Raw genomic sequence first — 23,990 nt, 5'->3', positions numbered from 1 at the left:
CTTTGCCTGCTCTGGGAACTTCTGTAACTCCCCGTAAATGCCTGAGCATTTGTCCTCGTTTAAAACAAAATTCTCTACAGTATACAGTTGGCACTCAATGGTGCGCTGGCATAAACCTGTCTATAGCCCTCCACGTTCAGGTTGTACCTATATACTTGCACCTCTCAGCTGCCACCCACCCGACTGGAGGGCTTTGGGGAGCAGGGCCTGTGACTCCCCCCCCCACATGTCCTCGCGAGCTGCCCTGAACACGGTGATCCGTTTGGAGATGGCAGTGGTCTCAACCTCGCCCTTGACTTGATTCTCCATCTATTAAGCCGACCTCTCCCACGTGACTCTCCAGCTCTGCTCCCAGCACCGCACTCACCCACCCGCCCGTGACACTGTACTTGGCGACTCCACTTGTGGCATACCCACAGCCAAACCCCTGACCCTTTCTCCTAAGCTGTCCATCTCCTACAAGCCAGATACCCTGGAGGCCTCTGCGTGTCCTTCTCCCTTTCCCGTCGACCCGGACCACCTCCACGGTCCGTGGCACCTTCCACATAGCTGTCCGGCCTGGCCACTTTCCTCCACGCCCCCTGCCACCGTCCTGTTTCAATCTCACCTAGGTGTCTGTCCCGGCCCCTTCCCTGGCCTTCCATCCCACCCCCTCCCTTCCACCTCCTCAGGCAGCCAGAGGGAGCTTTCCAAAACAGATCTGGCCCTGCTACTCCTCCCTCGACCCCTTCCAGGGCTCCCCAGATCCCTTAGAGGAGAGCCCCAGCATTTCAGCCTGCCCACCTCTGGGGGGACCTTCCCTTCCCCCTGCGTTCCAGCCTTCAGACTCCCAGGGGACCCGCCCCCCTCAGGCCGTCTGCAGGGCTGCTCCCTCCCGGAACACTGTCCTCCCCTCCTGGCCACCCCTCCTCGCTAACACCCTCCTCCTCAACCACCGACTTGCTCAGCAAAGCCCTCTGTGACCCCAGACCAGGACGCACCCATTTGCTTTCAAGGAAAGACAAGCTCTCGTCTTTAAGAGCATTCTTCTCAGTTTGTTACTCATTCAAATTGTTATTTGCCACTTAACACACTCTTCCTGAGCATCCACTCTGTACCAGGCCCCCGAGACACAACTGGGAACCGACATCTAGTGAAACCCACAGTAAACAGGCAAAGAAATGAATGTGTGCCACAATGTCAATCAAGCACAGATAAGGAGCTAAGGATGTGGATTTGGGGCCGCAGGGATGCTTTTGAGGGTGGTCAGGAGGACCTCTTGGAGGAGGTGACGTTGCAGCAGAGCAAGTGAGTGAGGCACTCGCCTCGGGTACAAAAGGGATACAAAGACTCCGGGATCAAGATAAAAAAAAAAAAAAAAAAAATGTACCCAGGCGGTGTCTTTTTTTTTTTTTTTTTAAGTGCAAAAAAAAAAAAAAAATCGGTGTTCACAATTTTAGATAAAACCGGATCGATAACGGTGTTGAACCATACCGAATGAAGCCTGAAGCCAGCGGAGAAATCCTAAGACGGCCTGGGGTCGGCAGGGAAATGGTGGTGGGTAGACAGGAGCGGGGACGGCCAAGTGGAGAGAGAAGGCCGGACCGGACGACTCCAGGGCTGACACTGATTATCCTCCGTGCCACCCCCACCCCCACTACCCTGCGACACCCAGCAGCCGGAGTCTGTTCCCCAAAAAGCACATCCTAGGCGCTCCCGAGCCCCCGCCGGCGAGTGCGGCGATGCTCCCCGCGGCCACCAGGGGTCAGCAGAACGCCGCCTGCCCGGCCGAGCAGGACCGCGTGGGAAGCCGGGTTGGTGGCGATCTAAGGAAAGGGAGTCGAGGATTACGGGGACCAGTGGGGACCGGGGCGGGGGCGGGTTCTGAGAAATGGGGCTGGCAGCGGCCCAAGAGCAGACTGAGAAGCACGGGGACGAGCTACTGCTCCTGTTGTTTCTTCCACCCACCCATCCATTTCTTCCTTCAGTCGCATCCAGGCCACACGGGGCTACAAGCTCGTCCCCAGGGCGCTGTCGCGTGGTGAGGCTAGGTTGGATTTGCAGGAGTTCAGGGGAAGGAGAAGAAAGTGGGGACTGGAGAGATCGCTCCATCCCGCCCTCCCCCTTCCCCTCCCCCCCCCCCATGGGATTACAGAGCACACAGTGGATGTAAATGTTAGCAAGGTGAAGAATCCTAACAAAAGCTAATGACACTTACAAGGTATCAGGCCTTGTTTGAGTCTTTTTTTTTTTTTTTTTTTTTTACTCTATCAACTCAGTTTTCCCACAAACTCCAGGACGTTATCATTATGCCCATTTTCCAGATGAGGAAACCGAGGCACAAAAGGGCCAAGTGATTTGTCTGACGTCTCAAGCGAGTGAGAGGGAGCTAAGGTTTGAAGAAGCCCGGCCATCTGACTTCCAAATGACCAGGCTGGCTGTCGGCACAGGGCCCAACGCGGGGCTTGATCCCACGGAACTGTGAGATCGTGACCTGAGCAGAAACCAAGAGTCAGACGCTTCACTGACTGAGCCTCCCCGGCGTCCCTCCTCCTCTGTCTCTTACGAGGACACTGGTCACTAAGGTTAGGGCCCACCCAGACGATCCAGGATGATCTCCCCTCGAGATCCTTAATTTAATTACATCTGCAAAGACCCTTTTACCAATAAGGTCAAATAAGATCACTTTCGTAAAGTCTCCAGGGTTAAGACGTGGACATATCTTTCTGGGGGGAGGGGGGCCACGACTCAACCCCCCTTCAACTCTTCTCCATATTATTATTATTATTATTATTATTATTATTGCTGCCACTGGTATAATTCTTACTACCTTGAAGGGCCGTTCAGTTCGGGGCTAGAACCAAGTGAGAGACCCCGATGTGGAAAAGTCCGCAGAACACAGAAGGCAGTGACAGTGAGGGGTGGGTGCCTAATAATTGCACAAGCCATCTTATTGTGGCCCCACACCCACCCCCCCACCACCCCCCCCCCCGCTGCCTCCCCAGCGAGTGCGCAGGCTCTTGTCCCCTCTTGGGGGGGGGGGGTGGGGATCTGCAGCATCGTGGAGAGAAAAGCCCTTCCTCTCTGGAAGGAGCACCCTTGGACCGGAGGAGGCATCCCCACTGGCCGGTGGCCTTGCCTAGTGTCCCTCAGGGGCAGAGGACGAGCCCAGCGCGATGCTGACTGTCCCTCTGTGCGCCCTGCTGTGACAAGCCTCCGGCTCTGTTCCATCGAGGTTCGTTTTCTTTCTGCACCTGTGGACAGGTGGCAGGTGGCAGGGTAACCCTCGCCATCCTCTTTGAGATTAGAGTTCCTCCCTGACACCTTGGGTGGCCTGAAGGAGACAACATGGGGCCGGGAGATGGGAGCCACAGCGGGGTGAGGCAGAAAGCATCCGGGAGGACAGTCAAGTGTCAAGCTGGGTGATATTTAGATGTGGGGCCATTTATGGAGTGGGTGGGGGGGGGTGTTTTCTCTCACTCCCAACTTCTTCTTGCTAATAATTGTCAGCGCTTGACCAGCCGACGTGACATCGTGTATGCGCGTGTGCCCTCACCCTCTCTTCTGTCCTCTAGCGCTTAGCTCCATCTGACGGGTTTTTCTTGTTTTGTCTGTTGTCCGACACCCCCACTAAGACGGGCGCTCAGGTGACAGGAACCTCTGCCTGTCCCTTCCCTGCTGGATCCCTAGAGCGTCCGGTATACCGTCGGTACTCAATAAATGTTTCTGGCTAGACGGATCAAAAACAAAAGCGTGACAACTCTGGGGCCAAACTGGGCTGCCCAGGTGTCATCCATGGATGACCCCTCGTCATCCATTTAATGGGCTTTATAATATATATGTTTTAATATTTATTCATTTTTGAGAGAGAGCGCGGGGGGAGGGGGGAGACACAGAATCCCAAACAGGCTCCAGAATCTGAGTTGTCAGCACACAGCCCAACTCGGGGCTCGAACCCACGAACGGTGAGACCATGACCTGAGCCGAAGTCGGCCGCTTAACCGACTGAGCCAGCCAGGCGCCCCTAAAATATTTTCACTCTTAGAACTGAACACGACATCATCCTCTCAAGGAGAACGTTCCTGGGGTGCTGCATCCCACTAGCACCCCAGGGCCAGGGCAGACATCTCCCTGATGACCTAGGTCTCCCAATCCTTGGCCTTGGACAAGGCCTGGCTCTAAGTCCCCTCTGGGTACCTGTTGGCGCACTGAGGACCCAATGCAGAAGGGAGGCGGATCAGACAGGAAGTAGGACTTCCTGAGAAGTGAAAGAGGGGGGGGGGGTCTCCAGAACAAGACGGCTCAGGGGGGTGGAGGGGGGTTTCATCCGCTGCTGGGACGTTGCCCCCTCGCGAGCTCAGACCCAGCACCTGCTCCTCTGGCCGCCCCTGCCCCCCATCTCATTCAGGGCGGCCCTGCCTCCCGGCCTCTCCTGCCCACACCCCTGCGTCCGCGTGTCTCCTCCCCCCCTCGCACCGGGTCTCCGGCAGGGCCCGCTGTCACCTCCTGTCTGGACTTTTCCAGTCTCTTCCTCAGCTGCCCCCCACCCCCACCCCGCTTCTGCTCTCGCTCATGACATTTCTTTTCCCACTCAGCAGCCAAGATGTCTTTAGAAATGAGGAATTCGACCAGGCCCCGCCCCTGCCCCACACCCCCCCCCCCATCACTTCTCATCTCCGTGGAGACAACACCAAACCCCTCCCCCGAAGCCCCTGCCCATTGACTCCCCCCCCCCCACCCCGCCCCTTGTGCCTGCCTCCCCCCAGTCCCGCAGGGACCTTCTCTGTCTGGGTCACCGACGTCTCCCAGCCCCTAGCACATACTAGGTACTCCCCCATTTTTTAGGATCGAGCAGTTTGTTCATGTTTGTTCATATGTTCTCATTAAATGCATACGTGGTCCAAAAAAGTAATTAAAATAATCCCGAAGGCTGTACGACGCAGAATAAATCTCCCCTTGCCGACCAGGTTGCCTGAAAAAAAGAACCCGTTTCCTGAAATCTCACTAAATCTGGAGACAATCCACTTTTTTTTTTTTTTTTTTTTTTTGGAAGTCCGTCCACACCCAAAGAAAGATGGCTTGTTACCTCTTTGCTTATTTATGTTTTTATGAGACAGAGGGGGCGCAAGTGTGCCAGGGGCAGAGAGAGAAAGAGAGAGCGAGAAAGGACTCGCCCAAAGCAGAGCCGGGCTCAGGCTCGCCTGACGTGGGGCGCGAACTCACGAACCGTGAGACCATGACCTGAGCGAGAAATCAGGAGTCAGTCGCTTCGCCAACTGAGCCGGCCCGGCGCCTCGCGCTTGACCCTGTTGAAATGGTTTTCAGCTCGCTGGCATTGTGGGACCAGCGCTTCCTATGTCTTATCGTAAATTACATCCTACAAACAAAAGATCCCACGAAACACCTCTGCCTGGTTGTTTGTAGGGATAATAACTAAGCGGTTATCGGGGGCCCACCCCCTGGTCCCCCGACCCTCCCCGGCCAACCACATCCTCTCCCTCTGGAGTCGTTGGAGACTCAACGACCTCACCACGTTCATCCTTCTCTCTCTCTTTCCCTAAGTTTGTGTGTGTATTTCTTTATTTATTTTAATTTTTTTTAATGTTTATTTTTAAGAGAGAGAGAGAGAGAGTCAGAGCACAAGCCGGGGAGGAGCAGAGGGAGAGGTGGGGGGAGTCACAGATACCAAAGCAGGCTCCAGGCTCAGAGCTGTCGGCACAGAGCCCGACGCGGGGCTCGAACTCACAAGCCGAGAGATCATGACCTGAGCAGAGGTCCGCCGCTTAACCGGCTGAGCCACCCAGGTGCCCCAGAATGAGAATGCTTTTTAAGTTTGTTTATGTATTTTGAGCGGCGGGGAGGGGCAGAGAGAGAGGAAAGAGAATCCCAAGCCCACCCTGTGCTGTCCATGCAGAGTCTGATGCAGGGCTTGAACTCATGAACCACAACACAAGATAGGACCGGAGCTAAAGTCAAGAGTCGGGTGCTCAACCAGCTGAGCCACCCAGGCACCCCGGAAGAATAAGGATGTTTAAGTAGAAGTCACTGGAACACACACACACACCCCACTCTCAGTGCGCACCAAAATCCTTGTTCCTCTCCTTGATTTCCCCCCGGTGACAGGGAGCTCACTATCTACCAAGGGGACATGCTATTTTTCCCCATTTCTCCCTTCCCCCTCAGGCCCCAGGTGCTAACTGCTCCCTGCTCTGCCGGCCCTGGGTGCCGCACCAGCCCTCCTGGATGTCCCCAAACCTTGGTCAAGAGCCCTTGGCGAAAAGCTCAGTTCCCAGCTGGAGGGTCCCCGCCGGCTACACACCCCAGCCCAGACCCTCTCGGTGTTTCTTCCCACCCCTGGCTTCGGAGCTGCAGAAGAATGCGGGTAACCACAGGGCAGCCCACCCATTTCACAGACGGGAAACTGAGACCCCTAGTGGTGTGCATACGAGTCTCCCGGCGACTCTGTGAGGAGTGTGGAGGTAAAGGATTTGGGGTACCTCCTTAGGAAAGACCAAAGAGCTTTCTTTTTGCTTTAGCAGCCACACCAGACAGTAAAACTGAGAATCTTTTTTTTTTTTTAAAGGCAACATTCATTTTTAAACAGCAGTAATAAATCTATTACAGGTTAACATTAATAACGTTTTTAAAATGTATGTTCCCATACAAAACCTGTTAGCGAGAAGAATGTCATTATCGCACACTTTTGCAGAGTTCTGTCAAGTCCGGCATCACGGAAGACAGCCGGACCCTCAAGGCCGCTCCTGCGTGGAGCCTATCGCGATATCACATGCCATGCAGCTTCTGGAAAACTCCACTGGGCACCAGTGCCAGAACGAAGCGAAAAAGGCAGAAAAACAACTCGGTATGCAAATCTGACCTAGAGAAGGTCTCAGGAACCAGTGGCCAGGTGACGCTTTGAGAACGGCCGGATGAACTTCTGTAACGCTTTCCGCCACGCTATGAGGTGTGTACCAGATGGAAATTTACCTCGTTTTACAAAGAAAAAAAAACGGGGGCCCAGAGAGGTGAAGCTCCTTGCCCAGTGTCACACAGCAGTAAGTGGCAGACCTGGGGTTTGAACCTGAGCAATCAGGCCCTTAACCTTGACAAGATCTGTGTGTACGTAATCATAGATCAATTGCATAGCATGAGTGCTCCTCTCAAGGCCTGTCATGGCACTTCCCCGGGCCACACAGCCAGGAAGTGGTGACAGTGGTGATCGGGAGATAGGAGCCACTGATCTGGGCTTGAATCCCTACCCTGACGCCCTATCAAGTCTCGCTGGGGATAAACGGGAAAATATTATTGGCTGAGAGACCAACATAATCAGGCTGTGTGGTCTCTCTCTGCCTCAGTTTCCCAAGCTGTAAAATAGGTTTAGCAATAGAGCCCCGCTCAGAACTTTCCTATGGAGAAAAGAATCCGCAGAACGTAAGTGATCCCTGGCTGTTAATTGGTGATTGTGAACAGGTTGAAAAGTGTTCCCATCAGGGAGGCCTGGCTGGCTCAGTTGGTAAAAGCATGTGATTCTTGATCGTGTGGTCATCACCTTGGGCATAAAGCTTACTTTAAAAACAAAAACAGGGTTCCCACCAGCTAGTGCACAGGACTGTTCGGAGGTGTGTGCCTCAGTGTCTCCATCTGTCCAACAGAGACAGGCCCATGCTCTCTGTGAGGCCCCGCCTGCCTGGCTCTCCTAAGACTCCATTGCATTGGTGGCCTTGGGGTCTCCTAGGAGCGGTTAAGCTCCCGGAGCCCCTCATGCCAGGCCGCTGAAGAGGCTTGGGAGGGACAGAGGTGGACAAGGCCTGGCTTGGATGCCTGGATCCCCGTTCTCCGTGGGAGGCGCTACAATCCCTGAGTTCTTATTTATGATCTGATAGGAAGCTCGGATGTTGGGGTTCCCGTCCCTGTGATAGGGGGAGGATGTCAGATCCCGGGATCCTGATTTCTGAAGTTCTGCGGATACCTGGGTCCCAGTGCGTGAGAGAGCGTAGGTCCAGACCCCAAAGCCTGGCCTTATGAGATGGGGGGCCCTCGGAGGGCGGGGTCCTCTTCTTATGGGGAAGGGATACTAACATCCTGAAATTCTCTCCTGGGAAAGGAGGGTCTCGAACACCTGGCTTCGCGTCCCTGGCGCGGGTACTGAAGGTTAAGTCTTCCGTCTACAGGGGGCTTGGGTGCACGGTACCCGCCGTGTCCCAGAGGGGCTGCTGGAGCCCGGGGTTCTCTTGGACGACTAAGGTGCCAGCTCCTCCCGGTGGAGTCTGGAGACTCCGGGGTTCCCCTGTCGGGGCAGGGAAGCTCCGACTCCGAGGTTCTCATTCCGGTGGGAGGGGGGCCGGACCCCCGAAGCTGCCGTGGGGGGAGAGGACTCGGACGCCAGGGCAGCTCGGGAGTCCCTGGCTGGGAACCCCCTACCCTGGCAAAGGCCGGAGAGGCTGGCGTTGGGCGGGACCGAAGGGGCGGAGACTAGGTGGGCGGGGCTCCGCAGACGCCGCCCCCGCCTGCCAGCGCGGTCCGCGCGTCTCCAAGTCTGCGAGGCCGCGGTGGGCGCCGAGAACCGAGCGCCACCGCACGCGCGCCCCGCCGAGCCCGGCCTGCCCCGGGGTCTATGGGGCCACCCCTCTGCGCCGCCCGGCCGGCCCCACGCCGCGCCCGGAGCCTGCCCTGCGGCCAGGTAAGGGGGCTGTGGGTCCTGCGGGTCGGGGACGCCTGGAGGCTGGCAGGAGGGGACAGGGAACTCCTGGGTCCTGCAGAAATAGGGGGGCCGGAACTCCAGCGTCCTGGGGGCTAGGGTGTCAGGACGCCCGTATCCTGAGGTTGGGGGAAGGGGCACACGGATGTTTGGGTCCTGGAGAAATAGGGGGCTGGGTACCTGGACACCAAGGTCTAGGGCATCTGGACACCTGGTTGGAGAGGCTTGGGGGCGGCCTGGATCCTGGGGGCAGGGTGGGGGAGGGAATCCTTCATGCCTAGTCCTGGAGGAATGAAGACCTGAGTGAACACGTTCCTGGTTCTGGAGGATCTGGATCCCGGGACACCTGGGCCCCGAGTGTCGGGTCCATCCTGCGGGCGTCCTCTGGCTGATGCTCTGGCCACTGCGTCGGGGGCTGTGGCTCGCACGCCCGGGTCTTCGGAAAGGAAGTTGCGGTTGCGGAGATCTGGCGGCCGGGACAGATGGCCCCACCCCAAGGGGCTTGGGTGGGGGGGGTGGTCCCTGGGCCGGGCATGGGGTGGGGTCCCTTGCCCTCTCCCTCCCCCCCTTACCTCCTTAGCCCAGCCTGGGAAATGGGCGCCCCGCGGATGCGAGCGCTCGGACTCGTGGGATGGGCTAGGAGAGCGGATCCCCGGAACAGAGGGCTCCGGGGGCAGGAGCCGGGCGCGCCTGGGCCCCGGCGAGGCGCCTGCCCCCCGCCCGCCCGGCTTGGGCATGCTTGGCACGCAGCGCGCGGGCCGGTCGGATCCGTATGCGCGCCGCGTGCGCCTATTGGTATGCGGGAGCCGGCCCGGCGCGGGCGTGAGGCGGCCGCGCTGGCGGGCGGCGCGGGGGAGGCGGCGGCGGCGGCGGCGGCGGCGGCGGCGGCGGGGCACGTCCTCGCCCCGAGCTTCGCCCGGGGCCGGGCAGGGTGAGAGAGCGGCGGGCTCCGTCCCGGGGCCTCCGGGGAGGAGAAACTGAGGCACCATCCGGCCCCAGCTCCTTGCTGGGACCCCGAGCCCCTCACGGACCTCAGTTTCCCCAGCAGGTCCCCGGGGTACCCCCGCAGGCACCGAGCGCTGCCTTCCCGCGGCAGGAGACGCGGGTCTCGAGGCTGCCCTGAGCCCGCCCCCCCCCCCCCCCCCCGCGGAGATGGCGACCCCCTACCCCAGCAGTGGCGGCGGAGGCGAGGTCAAGTGCGGGGGAGGTCGTGGCCGCAGCGTCCCGTGGGACTTTCTGCCTGGGCTAGTGGTCAAGGCCCCGCCCGGACCCTGGTGAGCAAAGCCCCGCCCCCCGGGCCGTGGCCCCGCCCCCAAGGGCGTCCTGGGAGAATTCACACTCGGCTTTCCGCCCCGCCCTCCGGAGCTAGAATTTCTTACCCCGGGAAGCTCAACCTTTGTTCTACAAACAACCCCCACCACGTTCTGTCCCTACCCCCCCTTCCTCAGACTTCATCCCCAACGTTCTCATTTCTCCCCTCTGCCTCCTCCCTCCCCCCGCCCCAGAACTGATTTACACCCCGGGGTTCTGTCCCCACGGCCGGGTGCAGCATCCACACGCGGGTTCCGCCCCCACCTCCAGTGTCGAACCCACTTCCCACGCCCCGACCCCGTTCCGAGGCCCCGAGGGCAGGGCTCCCCCAGGCCGCGGACCCCTTGAGCGCCGGGGGCCCCGCTGACGCCCCCTCCGCGCCGCCCGCCCAGCCTGCAGGCGCAGCGCAAGGAGAAGTCCCGTAACGCGGCGCGCTCGCGGCGCGGAAAGGAGAACCTGGAGTTCTTCGAGCTGGCCAAGCTGCTCCCGCTGCCCGGAGCCATCTCGAGCCAGCTGGACAAGGCGTCCATCGTGCGCCTCAGCGTCACCTACCTCCGCCTGCGCCGCTTCGCCGCCCTCGGGGCGCCGCCCTGGGGACTGCGGGCCGCGGGGCCCCCGGCCGGCCTCGGTGAGTGCGCGTGCGCAGGGGACAGGGGCCGGGGGGGGGGGGGGGGCGGCAAGTGGGAACGTGAAGGGCCCACCAGCTTTTGCCCAGTCCCTTCTTGGCCGAGAGGGAGCACGAGGTTTGGAATCAACCAGACCCTCTGTGTGTCCCTATCAGGTGGCCTCTAGTCTCCGAGCCTCCGTTTATTCATCTGTTAAATGGGCACACGAGGTAGGGATGAGTTCATGAATTTTGGCCACCAGGGATCAGACCACTAGTAAATGCTATTATTTTTATTAGGGAAGATGAATCATTTTCACAAAGGAGGCCCGCAGCTCCGGGGGCGGGACAGAGGGGGCCCAGCCTGGGCCTCCTATCCACTCATGGGCAAGAAACCCCCTCACTCAGCCTTGAGCACAAGGACTCTGGAGTCAGAATTCCCAGTTTGGGAAAGCGGGAGGGAGACAGTATAATGTGGCAGGTAAGACGGAGAGAGCTTCAGAAAGACTCTCCTGGGTCCCTGCCCACCCTCCCCCCCCCCCCATCCCGGCCACTCCCCGGCGTTGTGACCCTGGGCAGGTCGCCTTACCTCTCTGTGCCTCGTCTGTGAAATGGGAATCCTGATGAAGGTCGGCACACAGACACCCGGAGAGCCGAGAAGGAAGCCAGGTGATGTGTGCCAAGACCCTGGATATATTTGGCACAGCCTGGGCAATGCGTATGTAGCGACCCTTCGTGCCACTGGTTACCTTGCGGAACCTTAAGCACCTACTGTGTGGCCGCTACTGTGCTGAGTCCTCAGGAGCCAGCAGGAAACAAACTTGAGAAAAGTCCTGCCCAGGCTGACATCCCAGTAGCCAAGACCCAATAATGAAATGAACAAAGAAATGCAATCTATCATCTGTAAAAATGCAGAATTAGGTAAAGGACAGATACAGATACACAGATATCGACTTTTATTAGAACTCAATTTTTTTAATGTTTATTTTTGAGAGAGAGGAAGACAGAGTGTGAGTGGGGGAGGAGCAGAGAGAGAGGGAGACACAGAATCCGAAGCAGGCTCCGGGCTCCGAGCGGTCAGCACAGAGCCCCACGCGGGGCTCGAACTCACGGACCGCGAGATGGTGACCTGAGCCGAAGTGCGCCGCGTAACCGACGGAGCCCCCCAGGCGCCTCTAGAATTCAACTTTATTGCTGATGGATGCATAGCAGTGTTATGTTACTGTTATTGCTTGTTTTATGTATTACTGCTTCACTCAACTACAAGACAGTGAATCCTGTAAATCTGAGGTGGCAGGTGACAGCGACCGGGCACCCCAGGCGACGGGGCCCCCCCAGAAGAACGGGTGTCCTTAGGGTGAGGTTGGAGGGGCTCCAGTTCCCCTCCTGCCCCCGGTCCCAGGGGAGGAGGTGGGGGGGGGGGGAGAGAAAATAGCATTGATTAAGCTCGCAATAAATCACCATTTAAATTTAAATAATCCGGCTTCCCAGGCGGTAATTAGGCGAATTGACTGGCGCCCAGAGAATGCGGCATTAGCGCGGCTGATTACTGTCATTACCGCGAACAACATGTGCGCCGGCGGGGGGATAAACATCTTGTCTATTGTCCCGAACGCCGGGAGAGAAAGGAAGGGAGGGGGTGTTGAGATAGTCCCTCCGGCGTCCAGCTCCCCCCCCCACCCCCCCCACCACCACCACCTCCCGCTGCCCGGATGGGCACTTGAAGGGGACAGGAGCCCGCTGAGGACACAGCACCGAGGGGGCAGACCGTAGACTCCGTGGAGGCCCCCCTCCTGTACTCCTGGGGAGCACCTCCCTCCCCCTCCCCCCGGCCCGTATGGGACGTACTGCGTGGACTCCCTCCCGGATCCCCCAAAGCAGGCATTTGGAGGCATCTCCTGCCTCCCAGGGGCCCCAACAAGGGGTCAAGCGCCTGTTTCCGTAGTTCACACGGGGAAACTGAGGACAGGGTCTTAGCTAGTCAGAGAGCAAAGCCATGTGTCTCCCATTCGGTGGCTTCCTCAATAATAATGATAAAAACATACGCCTGTCAGACCATGTTGAGCACTATAGACAAATAACTCGCCAATTTTTTTTTTTTTTTTTTTTTAAACTCACTGAACCCCGGGGCGCCTGGGTGGCTCAGTCAGTTAAGCGGCCGACTTCCGCCCAGGTCATGATCTCACAGTGTGTGAGTTCGAGCCCCACGTCGGGCTCTGGGCTGACAGCTCAGAGCCTGGAGCCTGCTTCGGATTCTGTGTCTCCGTCTGTGTCTGCCCCTTCCCTGCTCACGCTCTCTCTCTGTCTCTCTCTCAGAAGTAAAGAAACATTAAAAAAAAAAGTGTTTTAATCCTCTCACAAACACTAGGAGGAGAGCGGTGTTGATTCCCATTTTATAGAAGTGGAAAAGTGAGCCCCAGAGAGGGGAAGCCGTTCACCCATCGGTCAAGCCTGGGCCCGGCTGAGATCCAAACTGTTTTCAGAGTGCGCGTCCTCAGCCTCCAGACCTGGCATGGTCATAGGTCTCCGGGGATCTTGCGGGTCTCGGCCTGTCTCTGGGCCTCCCTCTGTGTCTGTAAAACAGCACAACAGATGCGGAAGCCTAGCCCTGGACCTGCACGTCCGGGGAGGGGACAGCCTGGATCTTAGATCAGTGGTCGTCATTCATTCAGCATCATCGAACACTTCTCGGTGCCAGGCCCTGTTCTAGGGACAGGACAAAGTCCCTGACCTCAAGGGTGGGCCTACCAGCCCTTCGTGGTGTGCCCACTGTCCCTCACCTCTCTGATCTCATTTTTCTGCCCCTCTCACCTCTTCAAACCCCCACACACACTACCACACACACACACACACACACACACACACACACACACAGTGACTATCTCGCTATTCCTCAGAGAAACATGTTCCTACCCCAGGGCCTTTGCACTTGCTGTGCCCTCCCTCAGGAGCTCCCTTCCTTCCAAAAGTCAGCTCTTCAGGGAGGCCTGCCCTGACCACTCTGTTAAAACTGACAACACCCTTGTCCCCCAGCGCTCTCTTGTCTTCCTTTCCTGCCTTCTTTCTTTCCAAAGCACTTATTGTCTATTGTGTCTCTCCCCCATGACGCCGTGTTCCCCGAGCCTGGGACAGCTCCTGGGGCGCAGTAAGGGCTCCCTAAGTATTTGTTGGGTGGCCATGGAACAGAGTGAGGGGAGGAGGGTTGACATCTTAATTCACAGGTCAGGCCCAGCCTCACTCTGAGGAAGTGACCTTTGAGCTGAGACTGGAAGGAGGTGAGGAAGCAAGCCGTGAGAGAAGCTGGAAGGAAAGCAGTCTGGACTGCGGGAATATGTGCAAAGGCCCTGAGGCAGGCAGGAATCCGCTTACTGGCTGCAGGGCACAATGAGGCCAAGTAGTCAGAGAGAAGTAAGTAGTTGAGGCAGAGAGTAGACAGCCGGAACCAGGTCCTGCAGGGCCTCGTGGGCTTTGGTGAGGACTTTGGCTGTTAGCCCAAGTGGGACGGGAGCCAGAGGTGGAAGCAGGGAGTCCAGTGAGGACGCGAGTGCAATGGTCCAGGCTCCTGCCTGGTGGGGCAGCTAGACCAGGGCGGGGGCCGTGGGGTGAGGGGTGGTGGGAATCAGGAGAGGGATGTGCTGAAAACAGCCGTGGGTGGGAGAAAGAGATAGGTCAGGGCCAACGGCAAGGAATTACCTGGAAAGGTAGAGGTGCCCCCAAGTTATCCACCGTACCTGGTAAGAATAAGGGCAGGACTCGGGAATTTGGTCCCTACCGTGTGCCTGGCTGTGTGTTGTTCACACGCACGAACCCATTCACGCTCTAGCATGGGACCCGGTTTACAATTGAGGCTGAGGAAGGTGCCCCGTCTGGCCCGCGGGGCCTGCCCCTCCTGGGAGCAGGGTTTCCCTCTCTGGACTTCATCCCCACCACCTGGTCTGGGAATCTCTCTGGGCAATTGAGAATAGGAGGTGATCAGACCCCTGGGAGTCCCCTTCTCCCCTGGGTCCCTCGGTCCCAGCTCTGTGATGACACCTAGGACAGTTTTTCTTCTCCAGCGGGCAGTCAGGCTCCAATAAAAAGCGCAGCGAATGTTTGTTGAGTGAGTGAGTGATGGTTGGGGGTTGGGCGCGAGCAGGGGGCAGATCTGGGAGCAGTAAAGAGCCACCTGCCGAATTTGGGGGACAGAGGAGCTGAGGCATTTGCCTGGAGAGGCCGGAACGCAGAGGAAGGAGTCTGGAGTTGGGTTTGGGGAGGGAGGGGGGGCTGGGGGTAATAGGACGCATCAGTCAGCGAAGGGGACCGACCCCAAAGCTCCCGTCCCAACGGGGGAACAGCAAGCCCTCCCCCTGCGCACCCCCCTCATCCGACGTGCCCATTAATGCTGTTAATTGCAGCCGTTCAGTCTGACCTGGGCTGATCCTGTGAGCGGGAAAATGAAGGAATTAGCAAAAATGACAGGGGAAAATTGCGACAATTAGCAGGCAGCATTGTTCCTGCCTGTCACCCGGCTGGTTCGCGCTGCATCTCGGGGGAGGGGTCCCCATCAGCACCCCCCCCTCCATTTATTGTTCCTGGTGCTCCAGCCAGGGGTGGGAAAAGGGTGCGAACAGCGGGGAGGTGCTCCCTGGGAGGAGGCGTGGCTTAGATGTTTTGTGGGGGGGGCTGAGTCCTGATGGGGGCGCCCGGGGCGGGGCTTGGCCGCCTGGTGTTTTGAGGGTCTGGAAATAACAATAGCAATGACACTATTAATACTAATCCTGGCTCTGTGTTTGGGAGCACCTGAGGTGTGCCTGGCGGGTGCGGGGCCCTTTCTGTTCCTTATGCTGAGTGCTCAACCAGCCTGTGAGGTCCGCGCTCTTTGCAAATCCACTTGACAGAGGAGGAAACTGAGGCACAGAGAGGTGAAGGGACTGGTCCCAGGGCACACAGCCAGGGAGGGCCTGCCCTGGGGCTGGGCACCAGACCAGGACCCTTAGGCCTGCAGGAGCCAGCCACTTGCCCACCCTCAAGGTCACGGAGTCCCCTGGCTCCCTGATCTGGACATAGAGCCCCTTGGGAGGTGTTTCTCTGCAGGGTCAGGGAGAGGGACCTGCGTGGGAACAGCCTCCATCCACCCCCGCCCCCCAACCCTCTGCCCTCCTCTCTGCTCCAGACTGTGGGGGCTGGGGCGCTCTTTAGCCTTTGTCCCATTTGACATGACCTCCTGTCACTGTCTTTCCCTGTATTTCTCCTGGACATCTCCTTTCTTTTCTCTCCACCTCTTTTTTTTTTTTTTAATTTTTTTTTTATTTTGAGAGAGAGAGAGAGCCAGAGAGAGGGAGACACAGAATCGGAAGCAGGCTCCAGGCTCCGAGCTGAGCTGTCAGCACAGAGCCCGATGCGGGGCTCGAACCCATAAACCGTGAGATCATGACCTGAGCCGAAGTCAGAAGTCAGATGCTTAACCTACTGAGTCACCCAGGCGCGCCAAGATTTTAATTTTTTTAAGTTTATTTATTTTGAGAGAAAGAATGAGCATGCACATGACTGGGGGAAGGGCAGAGAGAGAAGGAGAGAGAGAATCCTAAGCAGGCTCTGAGCTGTCAGCGCAGAGCCTGATGTAGGGCTCGAACCCGCGACCCATGAGATGAAGCCCTGAGCCGAAGTCAGATGCTTAACCAACTGAGCCACCCAGGTGCCCCTAGTTCCAGAACATTTTCACTGCCTCCTGAAAAAGCCCTGCCCACATCGGCAGACACTCCCATCCCCCCTCCCTCCCGTCAGCCCCTGGGCAACCACTAATCTACTTCCTGTCTCCGTAGATTTGGCCTGTTCCCCGGACAGTTCATAGAAATGGAATCACACAGTGTGTGGCCTCTTGGGTCTTGAGTAATGTTTTCACTTTTTTTTTTTTTTCAAGTATGTTCCACACCCCACGTGGGACCCGGACCCCGACCCCGAGATCAAATGTCTTGCTCCTCCGACTGAGCCAGCCAGGCGCCCCTGGATTTTTTAGTTTCTTGCGTGTTGTGTATCTGCCTCTGGCCTGGGAGGGGAGAACCAGGCCGCCCCAGTCACCTCGGTGGCCCTAGGACAGGGCCTGCCGCACAGTTGGTGCTCAGGGAGTTTCTGCCTGGATTGGATGGATGGACAAACGGACGGACGGACCCCTGTCTGCATCCTCTGGTGTCTCTCTCTGTCTCTGTGTGTCTCAGCCCACTTCTGCCCCTTCCACCCTTCCCCCCAGCCCAGGTTTCTCCCCGACAGGGCCCGGGGTCCCCAGTACCCCAAGGTGGCTGTGGGACCGGGAAGAGAGCGGGATTTGTAGCCTGGCTCGAATGGGGCCCAACAGGCCCCGGCCTCACCCCTCCCTTTGTCCCCAGCCCCCAGCCACAGGGGCCCCGTGGCGCTGGTCTCCGAAGTCTTCGAGCAGCACCTGGGAGGACACATCTTGCAGGTGAGGCCCCTTCCCTGCCTGCTGCTCATTGCTGCCACCTGGCGGCCACCTCTGGCGAGCAGCACCCTTTTCTCCAGCATCCATCCCAGCGAGGGCCCCCTTTCCGAGGGCCACCCGATCCCCTTCCCCTCCCCACCCCTCGATTAATCCATCCTAGGTGGAGATCCAGCTTTTAGAATCTCTTGCCACTTGCCTGCTGGACAGACAGATGCCCAGCGCTCCTCTCTCCGCCCCCTATTTCTCCCCACTCTAGTCCCTGGATGGCTTCGTGTTTGCCTTGAACCAGGAAGGGAAATTCCTCTACATTTCAGAGACCGTCTCCATTTATCTGGGTCTCTCACAGGTAAGGGGCCCGCAGCGGGCTGCCTGGACTGGCCTGCCCACCATCTCCCTTGCTGGCCCCTGCATGCCCTTCCTCTCTCCTGGCCTCACCATCCCAGCCGGAAAAGTGGGCTGCATCGGTGGTTCCCAAAGTGCACCCCTGGGAACCCCACGTGGCTCCTCCTTACAGGCAAGAGGGGGGGGCTATTAAAGTAGCAGGTCAATTCGAAGACGGCAAATTAGCAGAAAGGTCAGTTTCCCCATGAGTGTTTGCCAAATGCGCCACATTTACCAAAACTTGCTTTTTTTTTTTTTTTTTTGTTTTTTTCCTCCACAATTGTAAAGAATTACAGCGATTTGCATCGTAAGGGCTTGGGTTTTGCCAACTTTGGAAGATTTTCTGTAGCGTTTTCGTGAACTGGCTTGCTTTTTCTATCTCAGCCAGCTGTTTCTGCCCCAGCTCCTGCAGCTGGCACTGAAAGGTAAAAGGCAGGGGAGGGGGCGCCTGGGTGGCTCAGTCGGGTAAGTGTCCGACTTCGGCTCAGGTCATGATCTCACAGTCTGAGTTCAAGTCCCGCGTGGGGCTCTGTGCTGACATCTCAGAGCCTGGAGCCTGCTTTGGAGTCTGTGTCTCCCTCTCTCTTCCCTCTCAAAAATTATATATATATATATACATATATATATACATATATATATATATATACATATATATATATATGTATATATGTATATATATATATCAGAAACGGAAACGGACTCCCAATCCTGGGGGGCCTGGCTCCTTGTGGCCTTCCTACTACCAATACATTCAGTACAAATCACTGTCCTCTGTTATCACTATTACAAAGGTTTTGGCAAATGGTAAATTTAGAAAATTCAATGCTAGGTATTTGGCCTTTGTGAGCACCTTTGCAGTGAGTTGTTGGAGATATGTGGAGGAGGAAGACCCTGGAGGTAGGGGCATGTGGACAAGGGGAAGGGAGGGAGGGAGAAGTGGAGGAAAAGCTGGAAGCTGGTGCAGGGAAGGGTTTAATGAGGAGGAGTTCAGAGGGATGAGGGACAGAGGGGAGCCTGGGACCCCAAGCCCAGGGGCAGTGGGAGCTCTGAGAGGTTTCTGAGAGGAGGCGGGCCATGGTCAGGTGAGGAATTTAGCAAGGGTGTTTGGGGACTGAAGGCCAGAGCACCAGGGAGGACCCTGGGGCAGGAAGACAGCACAGAAAAGTTGGGGGCCTGGACTAGGGGAGGTGAGGAGAGAAGGGGAGAACTGCTCTGAGAGTTTGGGGTGAATTCAGTGTGAAAGTCTGATTAAAAAGTTATTGGTTTTTTTTTTAATGTTTATTTATTTTGAGAGAGAAAAAGAGAGAGCAGGGGAGGGGCAGAGAGGAAGGGAGAGAGAAACTCAAGCAGGCTCCTCGCTATCAGTGAAGAACCCGATGTGGGTCTCTAACGCAGGAACCTGTGTGAGATAAGGACCTGAGCCGAAATCGAGTGGAATGCTTAACCAACTGAGCCACCCAGACGCCTCAAAAAGTTCTAACTCTTTAAAGAGTTCGAGAAACATTCCACTGCTTGCATCCTGATTGCCATTGCTGCGGGGACATCCTGTGATTCATTTCAGGGCACGGTTTTTTGCTGTGAGTGGGTGGGAGTTGGGTAAATGGAGGCTACGACAACCCAGTACACAGCTTCTTAATAGGGTAAGCAGGTGCAGAAAATCCTTAACCATCGCCGGGTTTGAAGTGGGAAGGCATAAGAAGAGCCTAAAAGTTTGTATTCTTCTTTTTAAAAGGTTAAAAAGCAATCGTCATAAAAACACGAGACTGGCGTGAAGCACGCCTGCAACCTAGGCGAGCGAGCCGGAGGCCGAAGGCCGGGCGAGTGGCTGCGCGCGCATCTTACCCGCCCTCTGCCGTCCCCTCTTTCGCCGGCAGGTGGAGCTGACGGGTAGCAGCGTCTTCGACTACGTCCATCCCGGGGACCACTCGGAAGTGCTAGAGCAACTGGGGCTCCGGGCCCGGCCTCCCGGGCCCCCCACGCCGCCCTCCGTCCCCTCCTCCTCCTCCTCCTCCTCGTCTTCTTCCTCGCTTGCAGATACTCCTGAGATCGGTAATTCCAGGGGCCCCAAAGTCACGCGGCCTCAAGGGTGTAGGGCTCGTTGTTACAAAACCCACTCTCCTTCGAGTTGCGCAAAGTTTTGCAAAATGCACCAGAGTCTGAACCAAGGCAACGCGACTTGGCTCCCGAAAGTTGCCTAAGGCTGCCTGGCTCCCCCAGAGTCGAGCTTTAGAAAGACCCCTCTTGCCACTGCTTGTGGGTGACAGATGGGACCAGGCTTTGGTAATGATAAAGCCCGGGCTTCACGGGCTTTCCCCATGCTGCGCCTTTAACTGCGTGATTGGAATCCTAATCACCACCCCACAAGCGGGGAACTATCAAGCTGTCTTCATTTTGCAGAGGTGGAAACTGAGGCACAGCGCAGAGAGGTTAAGTTAATTGGCCCGGGTCACACAGCTGTACGTGGTTGATCTGGACCGCAGCCCGGGTTTGTCTGGCTCCTGCATCTGTGTTTCTAGTCCTTCCCTGCAGTGGAAAATTCCAGTCCATGTTAGAGAAGGAGGGTGTTGGGAGATTACCCTGGAAGTTTCTTTTAGCTCTGAGATGTGGGGGGACTAGGAGGTTAACTTTCCCGTCAGGAGGATTTTCTTCTGTTGGGTTTGCTTAACAGCAAAAATATCTGAGCTATCATCAGGGCCTGCACGCTTGGGAGAGATGTTTGTGGGTCCACTGGGGAAGGTGATTAGGTTTGCATCAAAGATTGAGATTGGCGGTGAGCAGTTACAAGAATGTATCACGGGATTTATAGACTAATCTGTATTTGTGAGTCTTACTTGTTTCTTATACCCAGAGCCCCTGCTCCGGGCTGGGGAGGGCTGGGGACACAGTGATGACAGCATCCCCAGCCCTACCCTCCCCGTGCTCACAGTCTGGGTGTGGGCAGACCGGCCAGTCCCTAGAGAATGATACTCCAAAGTGGTCGGGGCTGGGGTGGGAGACCCCAGAGGGATGGCTGACCCAGCCGGGGGGGGGGGGTCAGGGAGGGCTTCCTGGAGGAGGAGCTGTCTACCCTGAGACCTGGAGGCTGAGGCTAGAGATGGTGTCAGCGGGAGGCAGTTCTTGCGGAAGTTTTAGGCCAAGGTGAGGAGCTGAGCTTTCTCCCAAGGGTCCTAGGGAGCCATGGCAGTTTCAGGGCAGGGAGGGGCCGGGGTCATATCTGAGCTTTAGAAGAGACCCGTGCAGCTGTAGCTCAGAGGGGAGGTTAGTCTGCGACTTCAGTGAGGTTGTGTAACCCTCAGGCTGTGGCCTTGACCTTGTCTGGCTAGATGGGCGGGGCGGGGCGGGGCGGGGCGGGGGGGGGGGGGGGGGGGGCAGGGACGGCCTGTGTGTGTGTGTTTCTCCTTCAGGACCTCCTAACCTTCCTTCACTCTCCACCCCAGAGGCCAGCCCCGCCGAGGTGCCTCACTTCTCCCGGGCCCAGGAGCGTTCCTTCTTCATCCGCATGAAATCTACCCTCACCAAGCGGGGGCTGCACGTCAAGGCCTCGGGGTACAAGGTGAGGGTCAGCTCTCTGGCCCCGGCTGCTGACTCCTGGGTCTCCTCTCCTGCGGGGGACGGTGGGGGGGTGGCTCACACATTCCTGCCAGCTCTGTCCTTGTGCCCCGGCACCGGCGGGGTGGTGGCCTCGCCAGGCCTCTCCTCCAAGCCCGCCTGTCGCCCACAGGTCATCCACGTCACCGGGCGCCTTCGGGCCCGCTCCCTGGGCCTGGTGGCTCTGGGCCACACGTTGCCCCCAGCCCCACTGGCTGAGCTGCCACTACACGGACACATGATCGTCTTCCGCCTCAGCCTGGGTCTCACCATCCTTGCTTGTGAGAGCAGGTACCGGGGTCGGGGGGCCGAGGCGGGAGGATGGGGCCACACGGGGGAGCCAGGGCTGCGGGCAGGCGGGGGGGGGGGGGCTCTGGGGAGCCAGGGGGACACAAGAGCAGCGAGGGAGGAGGTCCTGGAAGGAGGGGGCCGGGGCGGGGCCTTTGGGGGTGGGGCGGGTTGCGCCCTGCACCACGCGGTGGGGAAAATTAAATCGCGAAATAGCCCCCACGCTCCGAGTGCCTTTGGGGGGCCCGGGGCCACCCCCCAAGGCCCACAGCCACTCCAGGCGGGACGCTGTTATGACACCACCATTGTACCGAGGGTTAAACTGAGGCCCAGAGCGCTCCAGAGCAAGATTTCGGAGCTGGGGCTTCCAGAACCGACCCTGCCTCTTTGCCCCCAACCCTGTTGTCTCAGAGCCCTTCTCACCGCCTCTCTCTGTCGCCTCCTGTGCTCAGAGTCAGCGACCACATGGACCTGGGGCCCTCAGAGCTCGTGGGCCGCAGCTGCTACCAGTTTGTCCACGGCCAGGACGCAGCCAGGATCCGCCAAAGCCACCTGGACCGTGAGAACCCCTGTCTGCCGGCACCCCAGGCCTGAGTCCACAACCCCCCCCGCCCCGCTGTGCCCTGCACCCCGGACAACAGCTCACACGTGGGGTGGGAGGAAAGGGGCCGTGGGGTCTCTCGGGCCCACCCTTAAAAATCCAGAAGGCCCCCCAGCCAGGTTAGCCTTCAGTCCTTCTGACTCTGTCTCTCTCCGTCCCCCCCCCCCCATCTCCTCCCTGCCGCCACCCTTTCTGCCCCTGTCTCCCTCTCTCACCCCCGCCTTCCTGTCCACCTGTCTCTCTGCAACTGTCTCACCCCGTCCCTGCGCTGGGCCCAGTGCTGGACAAGGGTCAGGTGATGACCGGTTACTACCGTTGGCTGCAGCGAGCCGGGGGCTTTGTGTGGCTGCAGTCCGTGGCCACCGTGGCCGTGAGCGGGAAGAGCCCCGGGGAGCGCCACGTGCTGTGGGTCAGCTACGTGCTCAGGTGAGGGCTGTCCCCGGCCGGCCTCACCGGGAAGGGGGCTTGGGGTGGAGGCTCTTCAGGGAGGGCTTCTCGAAGAGGACAAGAACCCAGAGGGGCCTGAAAACAGGAAGGGGAAAGGGGACAGTGAGAGGAGAGGCTTGGAGGTGGCGAGACCTTACCTGCAGGGGGGCGGCTTTGAAGTGGCCTCAGCCCAGGCAGAGGGTCTGGATTTGATTCCGGGGCACTGGGGAGCCACGGCAGGCTTCAAGGCTGGAGAGGGTCACAGTCAAATCTGCTTTGTGGAAAGACCCCTCTGGCTGCCTCGAAATGAGAGTTCTGAGGGACGCACAACGGAGGCTGGGAGCCCAGGGAGGAGGTGGGGGCAAGTCCCGGAAATGCCAGGCAATGCTGGTGGAGGAGGGGAAGAGCCGTCTGCTGCCACCCACGTCTCTGGCTTTGCTGGGCCTGGATTTGGGCCCCTAAGAGGAACAGGGGCTGAAAGGAAGATGCTGGGGACATTTAGTTGGGGGCAGGGGGGCACAGGCTGCCCGGGTCTGGCCTCGGATGACAGGGCTGTGGGGCTAGAAGTCAGCTTGGAGCCTGGGGGGGGGGGGGGGGTCCAGTGATGAGCCCTAAGTACCATGGGGTGGGGGCTCTACCCCACCTGTGTTGTCCCCAGCCAAGCCGAGGGTGGCCAGACCCCTCTGGACGCCTTCCAGCTTCCAGCCAGCGTGGCCTGTGAGGACGTGTCCAGCCCAGAGCCAGAACCCACAGGTGAGCCCCACCGCCCACCCCCCAGCACCCCAGCCCCCGGGGGAAGCTCCCAGGGGCCTCTGGGACCTGCGCTCTCCAGTCCGGAAGCCACCAGCCACGAGTGGTGACTTACGTTCAATTAAAAATGAACGGTTCAGTTTCTCAGTCACACCCGCCACATTTCGAGGGCCCCGTAGCCTCACGTGGCCAGTGGCTAATGCAGTTGGACCATAAGGATACGGAACGTCATCGGGGAAAGTTCTGTTGGACAACACAGGTCTAGACCACAGATGGGAAGACTGAGGGCTGGGGACGCGCACCCGCAGTGCCCTTTGTATCTCCCTCTTCCAGAGCCAGAGCCTCCGGTGGAAGGGAAGCAGGCTGCCCCCCTAGACAAGGATGAGCCCCCTCGGACCCGGGGCAAACGCATCAAAGTGGAGCCTGGCCCGGGGGAGACCAAAGACCCGGAGGACAGCGCGGAGGAGGAGCCGTCCAGCCACCCGGCCCTGCCGAGGCCCGAGTTTACTTCCGTCATCCGGGCAGGGGCCCTGAAGCAGGACCTGGTGCGGCCCTGGGGCCTGGGGCCTCCTGGAGACCCCCCACCGTCCCTCCTCCACGCGGGCTTCCTGCCCCCTGTCGTGCGGGGCCTGTGCACGCCCGGCACCATCCGCTACGGCCCTGCGGAGCTGGGTCTCATGTACCCGCACCTGCAGAGGCTGGGCCCGGGGCCCGGCCTCCCCGAGGCCTTCTATCCCACCCTGGGCCTGTCGTACCCGGGGCCCGCGGGCACCAGGGTGCAGCGGAAGGGTGACTGAGGACTGGAGAGCGGCCTCCAGAGCCGGACCCTGAAGGAGGGGCGGGGCCTTGAGGGCGCAGGGGCGGGGCTCACGGCCCCGATGGCCCTCCCTGAGAATTAAACACCTTCTCCCCCTCCGTGGCTCAGTCTCTG

The 23,990-nt window shown here is 58.6% G+C and overlaps 1 protein-coding gene across 1 annotated transcript; it reads left to right on the top strand.

Annotated features, from left to right (window-relative positions):
- Positions 1-9,829: 9,829 nt before the first annotated feature.
- NPAS1 (neuronal PAS domain protein 1) lies at positions 9,830-23,966 on the top strand. The gene is made up of 11 exons (XM_042920186.1): positions 9,830-9,951; positions 10,381-10,616; positions 16,955-17,028; positions 17,282-17,371; positions 19,281-19,455; positions 20,844-20,959; positions 21,128-21,285; positions 21,735-21,841; positions 22,162-22,309; positions 22,968-23,062; positions 23,393-23,966. The coding sequence occupies exons 1-11, from the start codon at positions 9,830-9,832 to the stop codon at positions 23,854-23,856; spliced, it is 1,785 nt and encodes a 594-aa protein (XP_042776120.1). The 3' UTR covers positions 23,857-23,966.
- Positions 23,967-23,990: the final 24 nt, after the last annotated feature.

The sequence above is a fragment of the Panthera leo genome, chromosome E2 (genome assembly GCF_018350215.1).
Source record: "Panthera leo isolate Ple1 chromosome E2, P.leo_Ple1_pat1.1, whole genome shotgun sequence".
Taxonomy (NCBI): Eukaryota; Metazoa; Chordata; class Mammalia; order Carnivora; family Felidae; genus Panthera; species Panthera leo.
This window is presented reverse-complemented; position numbering and strand designations above follow the sequence as displayed.